The sequence below is a fragment of the Mobula hypostoma genome, chromosome 31 (assembly GCF_963921235.1).
Source record: "Mobula hypostoma chromosome 31, sMobHyp1.1, whole genome shotgun sequence".
NCBI lineage: Eukaryota > Metazoa > Chordata > Chondrichthyes > Myliobatiformes > Myliobatidae > Mobula > Mobula hypostoma.
The window spans coordinates 2,542,720-2,562,875 of NC_086127.1; the positions used below are offsets into that span (position 1 = coordinate 2,542,720).

At 43.6% G+C, this 20,156-nt stretch overlaps 1 protein-coding gene across 15 annotated transcripts in view; it reads left to right on the forward strand.

The window, feature by feature from the left end:
• Positions 1–20,156, forward strand: part of LOC134339996 (uncharacterized) — a 147,507-nt gene that overhangs the window by 114,343 nt on the left and 13,008 nt on the right. For 12 of the 15 annotated variants that reach the window (XM_063036837.1, XM_063036843.1, XM_063036852.1 and 9 more), the window contains 5 exons: positions 1,371–1,488; positions 3,916–5,575; positions 6,503–6,589; positions 7,599–7,781; positions 10,170–10,269. In XM_063036837.1, coding sequence (XP_062892907.1) covers positions 1,371–1,488; positions 3,916–5,575; positions 6,503–6,589; positions 7,599–7,781; positions 10,170–10,248 — 2,127 coding nt within the window. In that variant the 3' untranslated portion in view covers positions 10,249–10,269. Of the gene's footprint in view, positions 1–1,370; positions 1,489–3,915; positions 5,576–6,502; positions 6,590–7,598; positions 7,782–8,015; positions 8,987–10,169; positions 10,270–20,156 lie in introns of those variants that run through there. The other 3 variants (XM_063036841.1, XM_063036838.1, XM_063036842.1) reach the window with 3 other exon arrangements.

Here is a 20,156-nt window from a genome sequence, read left to right on the forward strand (position 1 = left end):
ATCTGATTGGAGAAGACAGAAGACCATAGAAGAAGAGGAAGGGGCGGAGCACCATAAGGAGGTTAAGTTCAGGTAAGAATAGAAGGTGTGGGAGTGAAACACGAATAGGGAATTATCTCGGGGGAGCAACGACCGGAAATTCGAGAAATCGATGTTCATGCCATCACTTTGGAGGCAACCAATATGGAATATAAGGTGTTTCTCCAACCTGACTGTGGATGTATTGTGGCAGCGGATGAAAACATGGACTGGCGTGTTGGGGTGGGAATAGGAAGAGGAATTGGAATGTGTGGCAACCGGGAAATCCCGCTTTTCGAGGCGGATGAAACGAAGGTGCTCGACAAACTGGACTCCCAATCTGCGTCGGGTCTCAGCGATACCGAAACCGGGAGCATCGGATGCAGTAGATAATCACAGCATATTCGCAGGTGAAGTGTCGCCTCGTCTGGAAGGACTGTGCGGGGTATAAATGATGGTAATGGAGGTGGTATAGGCGCGGTTGTGGCATTTGTCACGCTTACAAGGATCAGTGCCGGGAGGGAGATCAGTAGAGAAGAACGGGTGGACTAGGGTGTCACACAGGATGCGATTCCTGCGTGAAGCAGAAATTTCGGGGAAGGGGTTGGTGATGGGAAATGAAACACGTGCTATGTTGTGGGATCCCATTGGATATTTCGGTAGGTATGGAGAATTATGTGCCAACATTACATTTTCACGAGATGGACAGGACAACACAGGATACGACTAAACAGAACACAACAAGCAGCAGCAGTAAATCAAGTTTTCCTTTCCCACTCACATGCAGGCACATAGACCATCTGTTAACCCCCTGCAAAGTGTTCTTTCTTCTGCTTCTAGAGGATCTGAATTCAGAATTGGATTTGGATGTGGAAATGCAGATTTTGGACCTTCGTCGAGAAAGTGCACGCACAGATTCACAGACTCGGCCTCCAGCCTACGGCGATTCGACTTTGATATCAACGAAGATTATTCCCTCTATCGGCTTCTTGAATATGTGATACTGTAGTTCACCTTAATTTTTTACATGGCACAGCTCCAAATCCACAATTTTTGCACCTGATTCCCCTTAATAAAATATTTATTTAAATGTCATGAAAGGTTATGTGTCTAATTATCAAGGTTTCCCAATGCATATAACATGAATCCCTTTCTACGAAGTAGAGAAAATAAATGGAGTCGGTGAACAATAGCTCAAATTTGTGTGCCTAGATTATCAAGGCTTATAATTTGTCAGGTAAAATCGAATCGATCCTTGTTTATCAGGCAGTTTCCAAAATGTGTCTGTGTTACGATGCTAACATTGCCACAGTGAAAGTCAATTTCTAATTGCATCATCTTTTCCTTTCCAGGAAATCAGAACGTTGACCAGAAATGACCGAAGTCCCGATGCTTCGCAACAACTTTTGAAATCAATACTTGACAGAGACATTTGGGAATGTTGGAAGCTTCGGAAGTGCACCCTGCATGGTCAGTACTTAGTAACATCTCTTTGGCAAGTATCACAGCTTGTAAACGCTTTCTGTAGTCAGCTAAGTTTTTCAGTTCTTGTTTGGGGGATTTTCACCCATTCTCCCTTGCAAAAGGCTTCTAGTTCTGTGAAATTCTTCGGCCGTCTTGCACGCACTGCTCTTCTGAGGTCTATCCACTGATATTCGATGATGTTTATATTGGGGCCTGTGAGGGCGAAACCCTCAGCTTGCGCCTCTTCAAGTAGTCCATTGAGGACTTTGATGTGTGTTTAGGATCATTAATCTGTTGCCGAAACCATTCTCGTTGCATCTTCAGCTTTTTTACAGACGGTGTGAGGTTTCCTTCCAGAATTTGCTAGTACTTAATTGAATTTATTCTTCCCTCTACCAGTGAAATGTTTCCCGTACCACTGGCTGCAACACAAGCCCAAAGCATGATCGATCCCGCCGCCCCCCCCCCCCACACACACACACACACCCAGTGCTTAACAGTTGGAGAGGTGTTCTTTTCGTGAAATTCTGCACCCTTTTTTCTCCAAACATACCTTTACTCTTTCAGGCCAAAACGTCCTATTTTGGCTTCATCGGTCCACAGGATTTGTTTCCAAAACGCATCCGGCTTGTTTAGATGTTCCTTTACAAACTTCTGACCCTGATTTTTGTGGTAAGGACACAGGAAAGGTTTTCTTCTGATGACTTTCATGAAGGCCATATTTATGCAGGTGTCGCTGCACGGTAGAACAGTGCACCACCATACTAGAGTCTGCTAAATCTTCCTGAAGGTCTTTTGCAGTCAAACGAGGGTTTTGATTTACCTGTCTATCAATCCTACGAGCTGTCCTGCCGGGAAGCTTGCTTGGTCTTCCAGACCTCAACTTGACCACCACCGTTCCTGTTAACTGACATTTCTTAATTACATTACGAACTGAGGAAACGGCTACCTGAAAACGCTTTGGTATCTTCTTATAGACTTCTCCTGCTTTGTGGGCATCATTTATTTAAATTTTCAGAGTGCTAGGCACCTGCTGAGAGGATGCCATGGCTGATAATAGTTAGAGCCAGTTTTGAGGGGTCAGGGCATTTATAAAGCATTAAAATTTGCATCACCTGTCCGTTCCTAACGATGGCTGTGCACAAGCCATAGCCCTACCAAGCTAATTAAGGTCTGAGAACTTGGAAAACGCTATTTGAGAGCTCAAATCTCTTGGGGTGTCCAAACATTTGGATGGTGCTCCTCTCCATTTTCTCTCTCTAAAATTGTACAAAACAAAAGAAAAAATACACTAATCTTGCCTAAAATGTTGAAAAGAATATTTCATCTTTAACTTCATGACTTTTTCAGATCAGTTCATCTTCTACTCACTTAACTATTCACAGTAACAGAAATTTTAAGTAGGGGTGCTCAAATTTTTGCATGCCACCGTATTTAAATCTGTGGTGTTAAATTTTATAAAGTAGTTTTGGACATATAAGTAAATACAAGATCCATCAGGATCACTTTTCAACATTGTAATTTAAAAGCAGTCAATCATATACTTAAAACAAAGTAAGTATGCATCGAATACAATGATTTCATCATCACGTTGTCAGTCGGTTCATAAGAAAAGCCGAGAGCATTCAATTTGAAAAAGGATTCATTATGACAGAAGTGACATATCACAGCTGCATCAGTAAACAAATAAAATATATAATATCGGCATGAATTTGTGTGATATTCCAGGACTGTACAGTTATTGAGCTGAGCTTTTCTGCACGAGTTCACTCATTGTAGTATGAGGGTGGGGGAGGTACGTTGGACTGCGGCCATGTGAAATCTCAGTGGAAATTGTTGCTGCTCCATCTGTCTGTGAAAGTTTTGTGCCAATAATCAATCAATTGTTTGAGTTTTAATTGACATAGGCATGGTATGAACAAACATTTAATCTGAATATAATGGATACTGATATGGAAGTGTAATATTATCTCGCGTGTGGGCACGTGACCAAGTGGTTAAGGCGTTCGACTAGCGATCTGAAGGTCGTGAGTTCGAGCCCCAGCTGAGGCAGCGTGTTGTCACCTTCAGCAAGGCACTTAATCACCCAGTGCTCTGCGACGACACCAGTGCCAAGCTGTATGGGTCCTAATGCCCTTCCCTTGGACAACATCAGTGCCGTGGAGAGGTGAGACTTGCAGCATGGGCAACTGCCGGTCTCCCATACAACCTTGCCCAGGCCTGCGCCCTAGAGAGTGAAGACTTTCCAGGCGCAGATCCATGGTCTCGCAAGACTAACGGATGCCTTTAAATTATCTCGCGTTCACAAAGAAGGACAAATGCCATTACTTTTGTCGATCTGTAATCACCCGTTCTTTACTACACAACAAAATGTGCGTATGATGGAACAAAACACAACCATTCATGTTGTTTATTTTTATCTCTTTCCTCCAGACGTGATACGTCAACACAGATACAATCTTCGAAGTCAGAGTATGAAACTGAACTTGTCCAATCCGCGTTTACTTTCTGATATCTACACTGAGCCAAGGATTACCGTGACACAATATGAGCATGATGGTGCAACAGGAGAAAGTAAAAGGCAGGTTCGTGAAGTTGAGATCCATGAAATACTGAAAAGAAGCAACAGCGATACTGGTGAGACCAGCATACGTGTCGTCTACGGGGCTACAGGGACTGGAAAGAAAACCTTAATACAAAAGATAATCTATGATTGGGCCATGGAAATGAAATATGAAGAGTTCAGTTTTGTCTTTCATTTCAAAATTCAGAACTTAAATGCAATAAAAGGTAAAATAACGTTAAGAGCATTGATGCTTGAAGCGTATCCTTACTTGGAGAATTATCTCGATCATCTGTGGAAAGAACCCAAAAGGTTATTATTTATATTTGATGATTTGGATCGATTGTATCGATCCTTTATTTTCTCCGATAATGAAAGACACCTCGATCCACAATACATATGTTCAGGAACAGAGTCTGTGCGTTTTGTGTCCGATGTCCTACGCTGCCTTCTACGCGGAGACTTTCTGAGAGGCTGTTCGGTGCTGATCACAACGCGGCATTGGAACCAGGAGACTCTGCGTCATGGAGCAATAACAGATTGTAAATTCCAAGCAATGGGATTCACTTCTGAGAGAGTAAAAGACTACTTCGGCCGTTACCTCCACCATAAGCAGTACAGAAACGAAATTATACAGTTGATTGAGCAGAATGATATCTTGCGGAACATGTGCAGTAACCCGCTATTTTGCGTCACCCTCGTCTCGTCACTGGAATCTCAGCAACCACAAAGTGAGGAACAGACAACAATGCCCGTCATAAACCACACCCAGTTGCTCTTTGACTACGTCGCACCGCTTCTCCAGGAATGCGGGTACGACAGGAACACAACTCAGAAGTGTCTACGTGAAGTTGGAAAATTGGCCTACAGAGGAATTCTATGTAACACACTTTCGTTTGAAGTCAACGCATTAAGGGAACTAAATACTTGTCCTGCCAATTTTACCACTGTGTTCATGTTCCAGGATCCAGACAAAGAGAGTCGTGGTTTTGTTTACGAATTCACACACTATGTTATCCGAGACTTCCTTGCTGCACTTGCACACGTCTTAAATACTCCAATATATCGACTGAGATTGATACTCGATGAAATGTTTATTGACAGTCTAGGCAAATTCAGGACATTTTTGCTTTTTCTTGTCGGTCTGTCTTCGCGGAAATCAACAAAACGCCTGAAATTGGAATTGGGTTCGGTCCCTTCTGACGTCACTTTGTGTGTCTCGGAATGGCTCACAAGAAGTGTTAAAAGACGCCTGATGAACATGGACCGGACACGTACCCAGAGCATGTTTTTACACATACTTTACTGTTTACTTGAATTTGGAGACAATAAAATACTAACGGAAGCGCTGTCTGCCTTTACAACAATTAAGTTAAATCAACTTATTCTCAAACCTCTCGACTGCACAGTCTTATCCGAAACTTTAATCTATTCTGAGGTGATTGAGGAGTTGGATCTCAGTTCAAGCCTTGCGCAGCCACAGGAAATACAGAAACTGGAACCCGTGCTGCACAGATGTGTAATTCTGAGGTAATTTATCAAACTGGGGAATATACATTTTTTATAGGTAAGCATTAAATGGCCATGCTGGTGTGGTAAGTGTATTAATAACACTGCAATTAATAAGGTAAGGGGCAATCCAGTTTACCTCATTAAATAAATTCATTATGTGGTCTAATTTGATAACACTCTGAAGTTTTAGATTAACAAACAGTGGCAGGAGAACAAAGACTGAGATCAAACTGGACGCAAAATGCTGGAGGAACTGAGCAGACCAGGCAACGTCTATGGAAAAGTGTACTATCGAAGTTTCGGGCCGGAATGCCTGGCCTGAAGAAGTTTAAATCCTCCCCTCTACTCTTTTTCATAGACGCTGCCTGACCTGCTGAGTTCCTGTAGCATTTTGTGCGTGTTGCTTTGATTTCCAGCTTCTACAGATATTATGTTGTATGAGATCCATTTGATTACTTTATGATGTTCTTTATCCGAAGCTATTTGAAGTCTTTCAGAGTGAATTCGTTCTGTGCGTTAGTTCGTCCGTGCTTCAAATGGGAACTTCGTATTAGATTGAAATAGGAATTCGGCAAATAAATGGTGCTCCGATGAGGTATTCGGTTGTTTGTTATTCGACCTCATGAACTTGAAAGGGCTGCAGAGAGTGATTTATAACTGCATGCAAAGAATTTTAATGCATATCTTGCCTAAGTGTTTTGAAAATATACTTTGACACAAGGTACAATTTCATCCTGCCTGCGTACTTCGTGGATCATTAGATTCAATTTCCAGTTCAGCAATCACGCTCAAAGGAATATTCACTTCATGACAACTGTTGTATAACTGATTTTGGATTACCTTCACCGCATCATGGTGAAATAAGCAGAACGACTTATCGCAATACAGTTTTGAATTTTATCTATTGGGATCAATTAATTAATCTTGTTTACATTGGATAATTAGATTGAATCAGAATAACCTACAAGACTCTGGAGTGAAGCAGCTCGTCAATACCCTGAAAAAAAGTGACTGTAAAATACAGAGTTTGGAGTGAGTAATGGTTTATAATGCCGACGACCACTATTGATTAATTTTCTCAACAGCGTGTCAATTGCTATCGTATAGTCTACTTTATTCATTAGCAGATAAGCAGAAACAAAGCTTCTGAAAAAAGTCGGTTGGCAACAGGCAACATCAAAGTAGGGAAAGATTCTGGTAGGGACTGTGCATGCAGAATGAGAGCGCTGACGGGGGATGTTCGACTCAAAGTAGGGAGAGTTAATTGGGAAGCAGGGCTTAAATATGAGACGTGGACATCTATCTGGTTATCGATAGAGGCAGGCAGACCCAATTAACAGAAAAGCATACTTAGACTTGGAAAACAGATAAAGAATAGATGTCGAGTGTAAATCGACATGAAGTAAAGGAAAAGTGGCAGAAGACGACAATTCGTCTGAAGTGAGGCTGAAGGTGGAGGGTCTTTTCACTGTGATGTGGAGACACAAGAAGCAGAAAAATGCTGGGACAAATCAGGGAAGAATGTGATAAGTCAAAAGCAAATAAGAATGAGATATTAGGCAGATGCAACCAGACATAATTTGACAGGCAGGTTTTTACCTACCCTCTTCACTAATGATCCTGATCTGGTATCTCAGTCCGAAATATCGACCTAGTTAAATATTTCGTGGCTAGCAGAGATTCTCAGAAGTCTGTTATTGACTCCTTCATTTATCTGTATTTACACAAGTAAAATCAAGCTCATAAAAAAAGTAGATCTGAAGTGCAGCCGATCTACTGAGAGCGTAAATTTGCAAATGTCTGTGTGTGGTATGAGTTTGTGTGTGTGTGTGTGTGTGTGTGTGTGTGTGTGTGTGTGTGTGTGTGTGTGGAGTATGTCTGTGAGTGTGTGGTGTTTGCGTGTCTGTGTGTGCAGTATGTCTGTGTGTGTCTGCAGTATGTCTGTGAGTGTGTGGTGTGTGTGTGTGTGTGTGTGTGTGTGTGTGCGCGCGCGCCCGCGCGCGTATGTCCAGTTTTCAATTCTCGCTTGCTTTCAATACAGGCTAAAATCCAACCACCTTACTGATGATAGTCTGGATACACTTTTCTCCGCTCTCAGTACAAATAGTTCGCTAACGGAGCTGAACCTGAGCAATTCCAGCCAGGATGGAAAACATGCCAATCAATTCACTCATGAAAAAATGCAATGTCTTGTTGAAAGATACTCTCAGCAGAAAGACATCAGGTGCGTTTATTTTTGTTTTACTGCATTAATTAATGATTTCATTTGAAATTAAATTTATTTCATTTAAAATAAGACATTAATCGTTTTAAAATATGATACGAAAAAATATTCTTGGGATTTGTATTAACAATGTATTCGTGATGGAACAACATATTGCATATTTATATCGAAGCAACATCCAGTAGCTACTACTCTTTGAATTCTAATCCGATTCTTTTATTATTATTATTTTAGATGGCTATGAAATGAACATATCGGACAGAACATAGCAAGTTCTGCCACTGTATCGAACATTTTAACCCTAATAATAGAATGAACGGTAAATAGGTTATATTTTAATAACATGAATATAATGAGCTACTGCTACGGCCAAGGTTATTTGTGATGAACAGGTCAGTTTAGAGGTTACCCTCAGTTTGAGGGTAATGCCACGCCGTTTGGCCACGTTCGAGCTGGAAGCAATATTTAAAAATTCTTCACAAACGTAGTTTATTAATCTCGTGTATATTTTCAACTGGTTTACAAATTTGCTTTATGAGTGGAATCCTACTGAACGGCTTATCATTCGAGCAACCAGTAATTATTCAAGCTTTCATAAGCGGTGAAACGATGGACATCTTGGACATTATCTTTAGGCTTCTCGTCTTGCTTAACACCGCTTTATGCTAAATTACAGTGGCTGAAGGCACCGTTGCGATCTGAGATATTCATCGAACTAATCGATATATTAATCGGATTGATACTCTATTAAGTGTATCAAGGGAACATTTGATATTATTTTTCAGTTCCACTCTCAATCTCATACCGTGGTTACTTGCTCGAGCTAATAAAAGAAAGGTTGTGTTTTCTTTTCTTATATACCGAGAGATGTAGATATTCCTCGCAAATAAGTGTTCCGATTAAATAATTAATATGCAGTGACATCTCATTCCCAAAGGCACGATTGCTCTATTTATTTTACATTAAAATGAATGTAAAGCAGTTCAGTCTTCAGTCTAGTGACGTAACGGACGATTTAGCCTTATTGACGAGCAAGCAAGATTGCGAACATGTCTGTGCTCTGCTTACGTTTGGCAATAGCTGAATTGAATGTTGATATTTGTCACCTTCACGTGGTTTGAATTATAAATGGACAAAAGCAATAACGAACTCCGATAGAACTGGCCAAAGCCCAATAAGTTATACAGATAATTAAATACTTAAAAAACAAATATTTACTTACAATTAAAGTTTTTTTTTATTCAATCCTTGTGATTATTTATCAGTTATTTCTAAACTTGCCGGAACATGAAACGAACGATGTTATTCAAATTACTTAATGCAATATATTTCGATAAAAGCATAGCATGCCAGTGAAGTCTACCGTCGGTTTACAGCGGGCAGACTTGACTCGAAATATTTATGTTGCTCAGATTGTGGCGTAAGACTATCTCAACAGTTCGCATGTGTTTAAACAGAGAGTCAGTTTACCCTACGGTACACTCTCCAAACGCCTTCCTGAAATCTATGCAGCTATCGTTGGGGCCCTAGCTATTCTTGTGTTAATATAGTTCATTTCAAAATCTGCACATTCAATGTTCCCCGAATCCATTCTGGTGCATTAAGTGTGTCCCCATTAAATTTTTTCTTTCTTTTTTTCTTCCTCTCCCCCCTCCCCCCTCCCCCCCCCTCTCCCCACCCCCGTCTCTCTCCCCTCTCTCTCCCCTCTCTCTCTGTCTGTCTCTCCTGTCTATCTTTGTCTGTCTGTCTGTCTGTCTGTCTCTCTGCATCCATTTCTGGAGATACACAGTATACTGACGTGTTCTACAAATCCACTGATTTTCCACTATTATCTGGATTGTCTGCCTCCTCCTTGTCGTTTTTTTAAAAATGCTTTTCCCTTCTTTCCTTTCCCTCATATCGGCAGAATCCGTTCTCACCACGAGGCGTTCCATTCTGCATCATCATCAGAGATTTAATGTTCCCCAGAGATTCATCACAGTCTATAGATCCACGGCCCGAACTCTGCTACAAGAAGTGTTGCGCTCTAGATATTTCTCTTGTCCACCTGTCCATCCGCATTGAATTACCTTCTGGCAGATATCACTGCAAACGTGGCAAGTATTACACTTGCCACTTACTCGTCAATCAGTGGACTCAGCAATCATAGTTTCGTCCGATCCACCGATTAAACAATTATTCGTCACACTTATGCTCATATCAACAGCTGAACCAGTGCTCTGTCAGTGGACGGAACGATTATAGCTTCTTCCAATTGAACGATGGCATTCGCCGGTGCTATTTGAAATCTGGTACAAGAGATCACACAAACAATGTATTTGTCCAGATCGATAGGTTAAAATCTATACTTTCTCCAACAGTTCATTTTACATTTTTTTTTACATGCAGAACTCCAGGGAAATATTCCACTCGAGAACATTGCTGGTCATTCTTACTGAGTCTGTACGTAGATAACCACAGCACGTAATCAGCAAGGGACGATTAAAAAGTTAAGTAACTACAATGAAAATTAAATCTGAAAGACAGTGTTCTCTGTACTGTTCTGGGGCTCTACGTTTCTAATAGAAAATAGAAAATAAATATCAATTGAGCGAGCACCGGCAAGAATTGAACACATCACTGGCGTTTTAAATCACTCTGCTAGCTCGCAATCCTTATAACAGTAGTTTATAGTCGTAAGTAAGCTGACTAAGCATGCACCCAATCCGCTAATTTGCTGATGCAGTATTGTTTTCCCTCCTTTGTGCTGATCTGACCGGATCAGCATCAGGTCCCTTTTGGGGAATCCTCTCCATACATACCAATCTATTTGCGCATATCAACTACTTCTGGCTGGCAGCAGCAAATGTCTCGTTACTTCAAGCAAAAAAAAGAAAAAAAAAACTTTACTGCTGTTGGTCACTAACTTGGTTTGGATGTAGTGTAGTACTGGATAGCGCTTTCATACTCAGATTTGTCAACTTACTGACGTTTACCATAATGCTGGAACTTTACCGGTATTACAATAGCAACATTATCTTGCGGTTTCTAGTAGTACTTGAGTATGGTTGGATTGTACTGCAGGAAAGAAAATGCTCTCTGAAAAAAATGCATTTCGAATTTCTGTCACGGTTCTAATGAGGGCAGTTTAGGCTACCATACCTCTGTTTACAAACTACTGGAGATGCAGTTCCATTACTTTCGTCTGGTCAGGGAAAGTGAGGAGGTGACAAAGAGGAGCTACAGGCAAGAAGTCACACCGGGACTCTGGAGACAGGTAAGTCGGTAACAGTCAGAAGAGGGAAGGTCAAGAGTCCAATGCTAGACAATACTCCTGTGGCCGTCCCACTTAACAATACGTACTCCTGTTTGAGTAATTTTGCGGCGAGGATGGGGGTAACTATCTGGGGGAGGAATTATGGCCGCGCCTCTGGCACAGAGTCTGGTCCTGTGGCTCCGAAGGGTAGAGAAAGGAAGAAGAAGGCATCAGCAGTGGGGAACTCCATAGTTAGGCGATCAGAACGGCGATTTTGGGGACGGAAGAAAGACGTACTAATGGCAGTTTACCTTCGAGGTGCCAGGGTCCGGGATGTTTCTGATCGCGTCCACGATAACCTGAAGTGGGAAGGTGAACAGCCAGAGGTCGTGGATACATATTGGTATCACAACTTAGGTAGGAAAAGGGAGGGTGTCCTGAAAACAGACTACAGGGAGTTAGGAAGGAAGTCGAGAAGCAGGATTGCAAAGGCAGTATTCTCTGGATTACTGCCTGTGCCACATGACAGTGAAAATAGCAATAAAGTGAGGGGGAGGATAAGTGCGTGATGAGTGAATGGATCGGGGGCAAGGATTCAGTTTTCTAGATCATTCGGAGCTCTTTTAGGGCAAGGGTGACCTGTACAAAAAGGACGGGATGCTCTTGAATCCCAGGGGGGACCAATATCCTGACAGGGTTGTTTGCTAAGGCTATTGGGGAGAGTTTAAGCTAGAATTCCCTGGGTTGGAAACCGAACTGAGGAGACGGAGGAAGGGGCTGTTGGCTTACAAATACAAAAAGCTTGTAGACAGTGCGAGGGGCAGGTGATCAAGAATAGATGCGCTCAGAACAATGGTTCGAGGTGTGTCTATCTTAGTGCAAGGAGTATCATGAAAATAAGCGGATGAGCTTAGAGCTTGGATCAGTTCCTGGAGCTATGATGTTGCGGACATTCTAGAGACTTGGAAGGCCCAGGGGCAGGAAAGGTTACTGAGGATGCCAGTTTTTTTTTTCTCTCTCTCTCTTCAGCATTGAGGACTGTATGACATTGAAGGCACTTGAAAAGTCGAAAAAAAACACAAACCGCACAGTGCTGCCCTGATTATACAAATGGAAGGATGCTCTGCTCAGAAATTAGATGAACTAGCGTCCAAAAGACAAAAAACAATGAAAATAAAGTAGAAATAAATAATAACAATAAGCAATTGAAACACCCCGGTTTCCTCGGCTGCCTCGGTCTATGGAAGAGAATCTCCGCCCTGCAAAACTTATGAGATTCAGTCGAGAGCCCACCCCAAACACACTGTCTGTAAGGAAGCTGACTAATTTGCTACCCCCTTACAAATGTTAAAGATTAATTGTTACCACGAAATAACAGACAGTACACCCTAAACAATTAAAATAATGTATCTTTATAATTCCTAATTTCTGTAAAGGGTTAGTAAGGGAAAGAACAATCAAAGAAAAGGGCCGATTTTAATGAAACAGGCTATTGTGCAAAAGTTAGAGTTCACAGTTTCACCAAGTCATCGATATTCCGTCGATCTAAACCCGGGGTTCGTCTGATCATGGTCCGACTCCGGGTCGAATCCGACGACGTCTTCTCTCTTCATCTCTCTTGAACCAAAAGAGTACGCTAGCCCACTTACTGACCCTCATCAGAGACACCTCCCTATCACTTTGAACATCCTAATTTGATGGCACACATTTCTCCATATCTCTTATCTTCAACAGTAACACAAACATTGGCTGAAAATAAGCAGCTCATGAAAAGCAGCACAAAATAAAATACTTACAGCATAACAGGAACATAAAATGAACCACAGCATTACACTCTGCCGCGCTAATATGGTCATGCCCTCTTCACCATGAAATAAATGGTTACATCATCTTAATAACACCGTTTACAAAGGGATTTCGTGATATCAGCACCTCCGATCTATTTGTAAAGGGTAGTGATATATCTCAAAAGGAGGATAGTCGTAGCAGGTCGTTCCCCCGATGCTACATAGGCCAGCCTATCTGGCGGCACACTGTTTCTTTGAGATCTTCGTACCCCGTCATCTACTTCTTCAGTTTCAAACACTCCATGGGATACTTCTGGTCTTCCTCTCCCCGGCCTATCACTCGTGGACTTTTGCAACTCGGATCCCTCTGCCAATTGTCTGAGCTCGGCATCATCCCCTTCAAGGCCCACTGAAGTCGAGCCTCTCTACAAATAGCCCCCCCCCCCTACATACACCATTTCACCTACCTCAAAGTGAGAAGGATTGGGAATCTCTTCCTCAATTAGAGGGGAGTTAGTAAAAGGCAGCCTATACGACACCCATTGGTTTTCTTCCGGAGAGTCCGTATCCCAGTCAGGGGCAGGGGTCCAGTGTAATCTTTACTGCTGCTGGTGCTTCAGTCCCTTCATTTCGACGCAGAGTCCTCTTACTGGGTGTAGAGTCCAGGTCAAGTTCTGGATCAACAAACAACTCTTGTCCCAGAGGTAGATGGTGGTTCCGATGGAGAATCTTACCACGCCCATTCCCATCCTTTGGTTTTACCCGGAAATCTGGGACGTTTGGCATCTGGCTCTCCGCCACATAGGGTGTAGCATCAGTCAACTTATACTCCCCAGGTTGCCCCAAATTCTTTATGAGGACTCGGTCCCCCGACCAGAGTTAGGGGAACCTCAGCTTTTAATCATACCTCCTCTTATTTCCTTGATTCCGCTTGGCAGCCGCGACCTCAGCTGATTCTTGAGCCTTTATTCAGCACTCTTTTCATATCAGACACATACTTCAGGTATGTCTTGGGTGGAAAAAGAAAAGTCTTGGGTCCCAAAACAAAGGTCGATGAGCAGCCTCGCGGAGCGCCCAAACATCAGATAATATGGGGAGTACCCGCTAGCTTAATTTGGTGTAGCAATGGACCAGATATCCAATATTGCAAGCGGTGACTTGCAGATGATGGAGATAGGGATCACATTGGCAAACGAAATGCAATGTTGCAAAATGCACGGTCATGGTCATGGTCATGGTCATGGTCATGGTCATGGTCATGCATTCTGCTAGTAGAAATAAATGTGCGGACTATTTTCTAAAATCCAGGATTCTGAGATGCTTAGGACCTTGGGTGTCATTGTGCAGAACACTCTGGAGGTTAACCTGCTTGTTGAACCGGTAGAGAAGAAGGCAGAAGACAGAGGTCAAGAATAAAAGAGCAAGGATGTATGACTGAGGCTTTATAAGGCACTGGTGTAGCCCCATCTTGAGTATTATGAACGGTTTGGGGCTGCTCATGATAGAAAAGATATGCTGGCTTGGCGAGGGTCCAGAGGAGGTTCACAAGGATGATTCCAGTAATGAAAGGGTAATCGTATGAGAAACGTTTGATAGCTCTGGGTCTGCACTTGCTGGAATTCTGAAGAATTGGGGGTGGGGGACCTCATTGAAATCTTTCGAACGTCGAAAGGCGTTGAAAGAGTAGATGTGGAAAGGAAGTTTCCGATCGTGCGAGAGTCTAGGACGAGAGGGCACAGCTTCGGGGATAGAGGGGCGCCCTTTCAAAACAGAGATGTGGAGAAATTTCTTTAGCATAACGGTGGTGATTTTGTGGAACTCGTTGCCGAATGTAGCTGTGGACGCCAGATCGTTAGGTATATTTAAGGTAGAGATTATAGGTTCTTGACTGGACATGGCATCTAAAGTTACGGGGTGAAGGTTGCGAACTGGGGTTGAGGAGATAGAAAAAAAGGGGTGAACTTTGATTGCATGGCGGAGCAGACCCGATGAGCCAGATTGCCTAATTCTGCTCCTGTGTCTTATGGTCCTGTAGTCTAATGTACTTGAAATTCCATCATCTGCTGATTTCCTCGTGTTTGCGTTTTTAACTCCACCTATTCTGTTTGCTGATCTCCAAGGTTCTGAGCATCTCCGGCAAGTTCTGAGTAAATCTCTCGGTCTGGAGATCACCGTGCGGTTAATAACCCCTAACCCGCAACTTCCCACGCATGCTCAGTGAGTCAGGAATGAGCCTATTCTCAAAACAGCCGGCCCTGATCACTATGTATCCACTATGTATTTATTTATATAATGAATCAAATATTCTCACAAATTGGCCGCCGTAGATGCCCTCTTATTCTTGGTAGGGAAGCCTTGCGCATATCGTGTTGTATTGATCAGTAATGACCAAGCGGGACAACAGAGCGGCCTTCGAAGGCAACGTCTTCTACCGAATACATGGAGTGCACGACTTACAGTACTCTTCTTCCTGCGGCTTCATTAGGCGCCTGTAGAGCCGATCTCACATCGCACCACGTAGGCGGGCCAGCGCGTCTTCGATCCTCGTGACCGTAGACTGATCGGGGATGGTACTCCTGTTCTGAGTCCTATAGTTCACACACATCCGCACCTTCCCATTCTTCTTCCTGGCCTCTACTATCGGGGCCGCATTGGGGTTTCTGGACTCAGTGATATTACCAGCTTCCTTCTGCTTCCACAACTGTTGCGGAACGTCTCCCACCTCTTCGGGGGTTAGTCGCCGCGACCTCCCTGTGATAATGTGGTTAGTGCTCTTGGAACAACCCACATCAAGCTTGTCAGCAGGAAAAAAAAACACCTTCCAGTTCCAAGATCTTATATATCAACGTCCTCTTCCAACCGCAGGTATAGGGGAGTCACAAAGTTGAATGGCTCAGCAAACGTTCCCTTTTTCGAAGAGAATTTCTCCCCATAGGAACACTAGACTTGAGCGTCACCCGGAAGAGGTGCGCCCGGTGCATTTTCTTTTTTGTAGCCATCCTAGCAATCACTGCCATCCTGTTCATCTGTACAAATAAGGGCTTCTGCGGTCCAGCCACTAGTACACCAAGCGGTAAGGCCGTCTCCTCTTCCTGGTCTTCCAGAGCATCCACCAGGAGGGTCTCGGGTTCAGGCTTGGGGTTGAGCTCATCTGGAAGCAAAGCCCTATTGTTGCTTATGTTTGCTAGATTTAACTTTATAGGCAATTTTATAAGACATTAAGAGGTTGTGGCACCACTCAGCTAAATTTTCAATCTCCCTCCTATATGTTGATTTGTCACCACTTTTGATTCTGCTGACAACAGCGATGCCATCAAGCTTAAATATTGCATTGGACCTGTGATTAGCCACATAGTCATAAGTGTAAAGCGAGTGGAGCTTGGGGCAAACCACACAGTCCTGCGCTGATGGAGATCATTGTGGAGATGTTGCCAATCCGAACTAACAGGAGTCTGCAAGTGAAGAAATCGAGGATCCAATTGCACAAAGAGATATTGAAGCCAAGGTCTTGAAACTTGTTCATTGGTTTTGAGGGGATGATCGTATTGAATGCCAAGCTGTAGTCGAGAAAGAGCATCCTGATGTATGCATCTTTGCTCTGCAGATGTTCCAAGGCTGAATGAAGAGCCAGTGAAGTGGAATCTGCTGTGGACCTGTTGCACCAGTGGGCAAGCAGGAATTGATATGCTTCATTACTAGCCCCTGAAAAAAACTTTATCTCTCTGGATGTAAGTACGGCTGGGTCCCTGACGCAGGTCACTATGTTCTTCTTGGGCCACCAGTATAATTGAAGCCTGCTTGAAGCGGGTGGGTACCACATACTGCAGAAGCAAGAGGTTCAAGATCTTAGCCAGTTGATCAGCACAGGTCTTTGGTACTTGGTCAGGTGCTCCAACGGGGCCGGGTGCTTTCTGACATTTCACCCTCCTGAAGAATGTTCACACACGGGCCTCACAGACCGAAATCACAGCATCACTGGGGGTTTTGGGAGTTCGTAACGTTTCCTCCATGTTTTGACAGTCAAAGCCAGCGTAGAAGGCATTGAGCTCATCTGAGAGCAAAGCCCTGTTGTCGTTGTCGCCTATGTTGCTTTATGTCGCCCTGCCACGTTTGTCGAACATCCTTCATTCATTCAAGTTTAGACCAAAGTTGCTACTTACCCCCGTGAGATGAGTTTCCGGAGGCTATACCTGGACCTCTTGTGACTTTCTTGTTTGCCAGACTTGAATGTCTCTGATCTGGCCCTCAGCAGATTGTGGATCTCGTGGTTCTTCCAGGGCTTCTGGTTGGGGTGGACTAATTGATTTTGTGGGGAAACATTTCTCTGTCTTTAAAAGTTCATGACAATCGTGGTGTATTCTTTCAGATCCACAGATGAGTCCACCGACTCAAAGCAATCCCATAAGCCACTCCTCTGCCTCCCACTGCCGTCTCTTTATTGACCTAATCTCTGGAGCCTTAAGCCTCTGCCTCTATGCAGGTAGAAAGACAACCGATTGATTAGATTTCCCAAAGTGCAGTCCGGGCATGGAACAGTAGGCATTCCTTATCTTAGTATAGCAGTGGTGTAGTGTATTTATGATCTCTATGCTGATGGTAGTTGGGTAGGGATTTCTTCAAACAAGCATGATTGAAATCTCTGATCATGATTTGAAATGAATCAGGATGGACTGTTTGTTGTTCGATGATGGCAATATGCAGTATCTCATGCGCCTGATTACAGCTGGCCAATTGTGGTATATAAATTGGAGCCAGGCTGATGGAGGAAAAATATTTTGGTAAATAGAACAGTCAGCATTTCATCATTTGGTGTTCACGGCCGGGGAAACAAGAGTATAACAAAACCACGACAGAGAATTTATCATGAAACACGCACTTCCAACTTGGGTTTCCCATTGCTCTCGCTATTTTCACAGGCCGGAACACGATTGGTTTTGACTGGGTGAGCCACAAACACCCTCGTCTAAGCTCATTATCTGGCCAAGTGCTCCTATCCTTGTCCATGATCAAGTTGAAACTAATGCTGTTATGATCACTGGAACCAAAGTGCTCCCTGACACAAACTTCCGTCACTTGTCCTAACTCGTTTCCTAACAGGAGATCCCATATTGCATCCCCTCTCGTTGGTCCCTCTATATATTGATTTAGAAAACTTTCCTGAACACATTTTACAAACTCTAAACCATCTCGACCCCTAACAGTATTGGAGTCCCAATCAATATAGGGAAAATTAAAATCCCCTACCACCACAACTTTCTGTTTCCTGCAGTTGCCTGCTATTTCTGCGCAGATTTGCTCTTCCAATTCTCGTTGACTATTGGGTGGTCTATAATACAATCCCACTAATGTGGCCATACCTTTCCTGTTTCTCAGCTCCACCCATAAGGACTCAGTAGACAAGCCCTCTAATCTGTTCTGCCTGAGCACTGCTGTAATATTTTCCCTAACAAGCAATGCTACTCCCCCACCTTTCATTCCTCTGCCTCGATCACATCTGAAACATCGGAACCCTGGAATATTAAGCTGCCAGTCCTGCCCCTCCTGTAGCCAAGTTCCACTAATTGCTACAACGTCATAATTCCACGTGTCAATCCACGCCCTCAACTCATCCGCCTTCCCCGCAATACTCCTAGCATTGAAATATATACATCTCAGAAGATTTTTACCACCACTCACAACCTTTCTATTAGCAGATTTGCTTGAACTTTTAACATCATTTATTTTCATCCCAGCCACACTGTCCACTCTGGCACTCTGGTTCCCATCCCCCCTGCAAATCTAGTTTAAAGCCTCCCCAATAGCACTAACAAACCTCCCTGAAAGGATATTGGTCCCCCTGTGGTTCAAGTGTAACCCGTCTCTCTTGTACAGGACCCACCTGCCCCAGAAGAGGTCCCAATGATCCTGAAATCTGAAACCCTGCCCCCTACACCAGTTCCTCAGCCACTTGTTCATCCTCCAGAGTATCCTATTCCTACCCTCACTGGCACCTAGCACAAGTAGCAATCCTGAGATTACCACCCTTGAGGTCCTGCTTTTCAACTTCCTACCAAGCTCTCCATACTCACTCTCCAGGACCTCCTCACTCTTCCTTGCTATTTCATTGGTACCGATGTGCACCAGGACATCTGGCTGGTCACCCTCCCACTTCAGAATGTCATGCAATCGATCAGAGACATCCTTGACCCCGGCACCCGGGAGGCAACAAACCATCCTGGATTTTCTGTCACGATCACAGATCCTCCTATCTGCACCTCTAGCTATTGAGTCCCCTATCACTACCGCTTTCCTCATTTTCCATCCTCCCTTCTGCACTGCAGAGCCAGACTCAGTGCCAGAGATCCGGCTACTGCAGCTTGCCCCAGGTAAGTCATCCCCCATAACAGTATCCAGTGCGGTATACTTGTTGTTGAGGGAAATGTCCACAGGGGAACCCTGCTCTGCCTGCCCTTTCCTCTTCCCTCGCCTGACAGTGACCCAATTTCCTGTCCTCTGCTCCTTTGGCGTAACTACCTCCCTGCAGCTACTATCTATAATCTCCTCATTCTCCCGAATGATCCGCAGGTCATCCAGCTCCTGCTCCAGTTTCCTAACGCGGTTTGTCAGGAGCTGCAGCTGGATGCACTTCTTGCAGGTGTCGTTATCAGGAACACCGGAGGGCTCCCTGACTTCCCACATCCTGCAAAAGCAGCATTCCAACATCCTGCCTGGCATTCTCTCTACTCTAAATAATCTGGACAAAAAAACTTACCGGAGCCTACCGTGGCCTCTGCCTGTTCTCGCCGAAGCCTGTTGAGCCAAAGCCGTCCCACTCTGACTCAGTCCACTCCGACGATGGCCGCTGTATATGGTGGTCTGGTTTTAAACCTTCGCGCGCTACGTCACGCGCCTGCGCAGTGCAGACCATTCTCCCCGAGCAGTGTTTTTTCCAAAAAAAACAACTTTTTCTACCCGATTTCTTCACTGCTTTCTTCTCAGCTGCTTGCTTCGACTGAAAGAATAATCGTTGAAAATTTCTCTTTTTAAACCTTGGCGCGCTACGTTGCTCGTCGCTTAGTCAGGAATTGATCACTTCAAGTAAAGCTGTTCAGATAACCAGGTAAAGTCTCCTTGATATATTCAAGAAAGTGATGTCTGTAAATGCTGAATTCAGGTTGATTCCATATAGTGCACATACATAGATTTTAGGCTGTGAAGTAGCAACAACACTTAAGAGACATAAAGTTAAGCAGAAAAAAAATATATGAGGACAACACTGTTCTTATCTGTACACGGAGCAGCTGTCATTTATATTAATACTGGAATCAAAGGGGCTCGTACATCTTCGAATTTCCTTTTATATCTCTGTTTTCG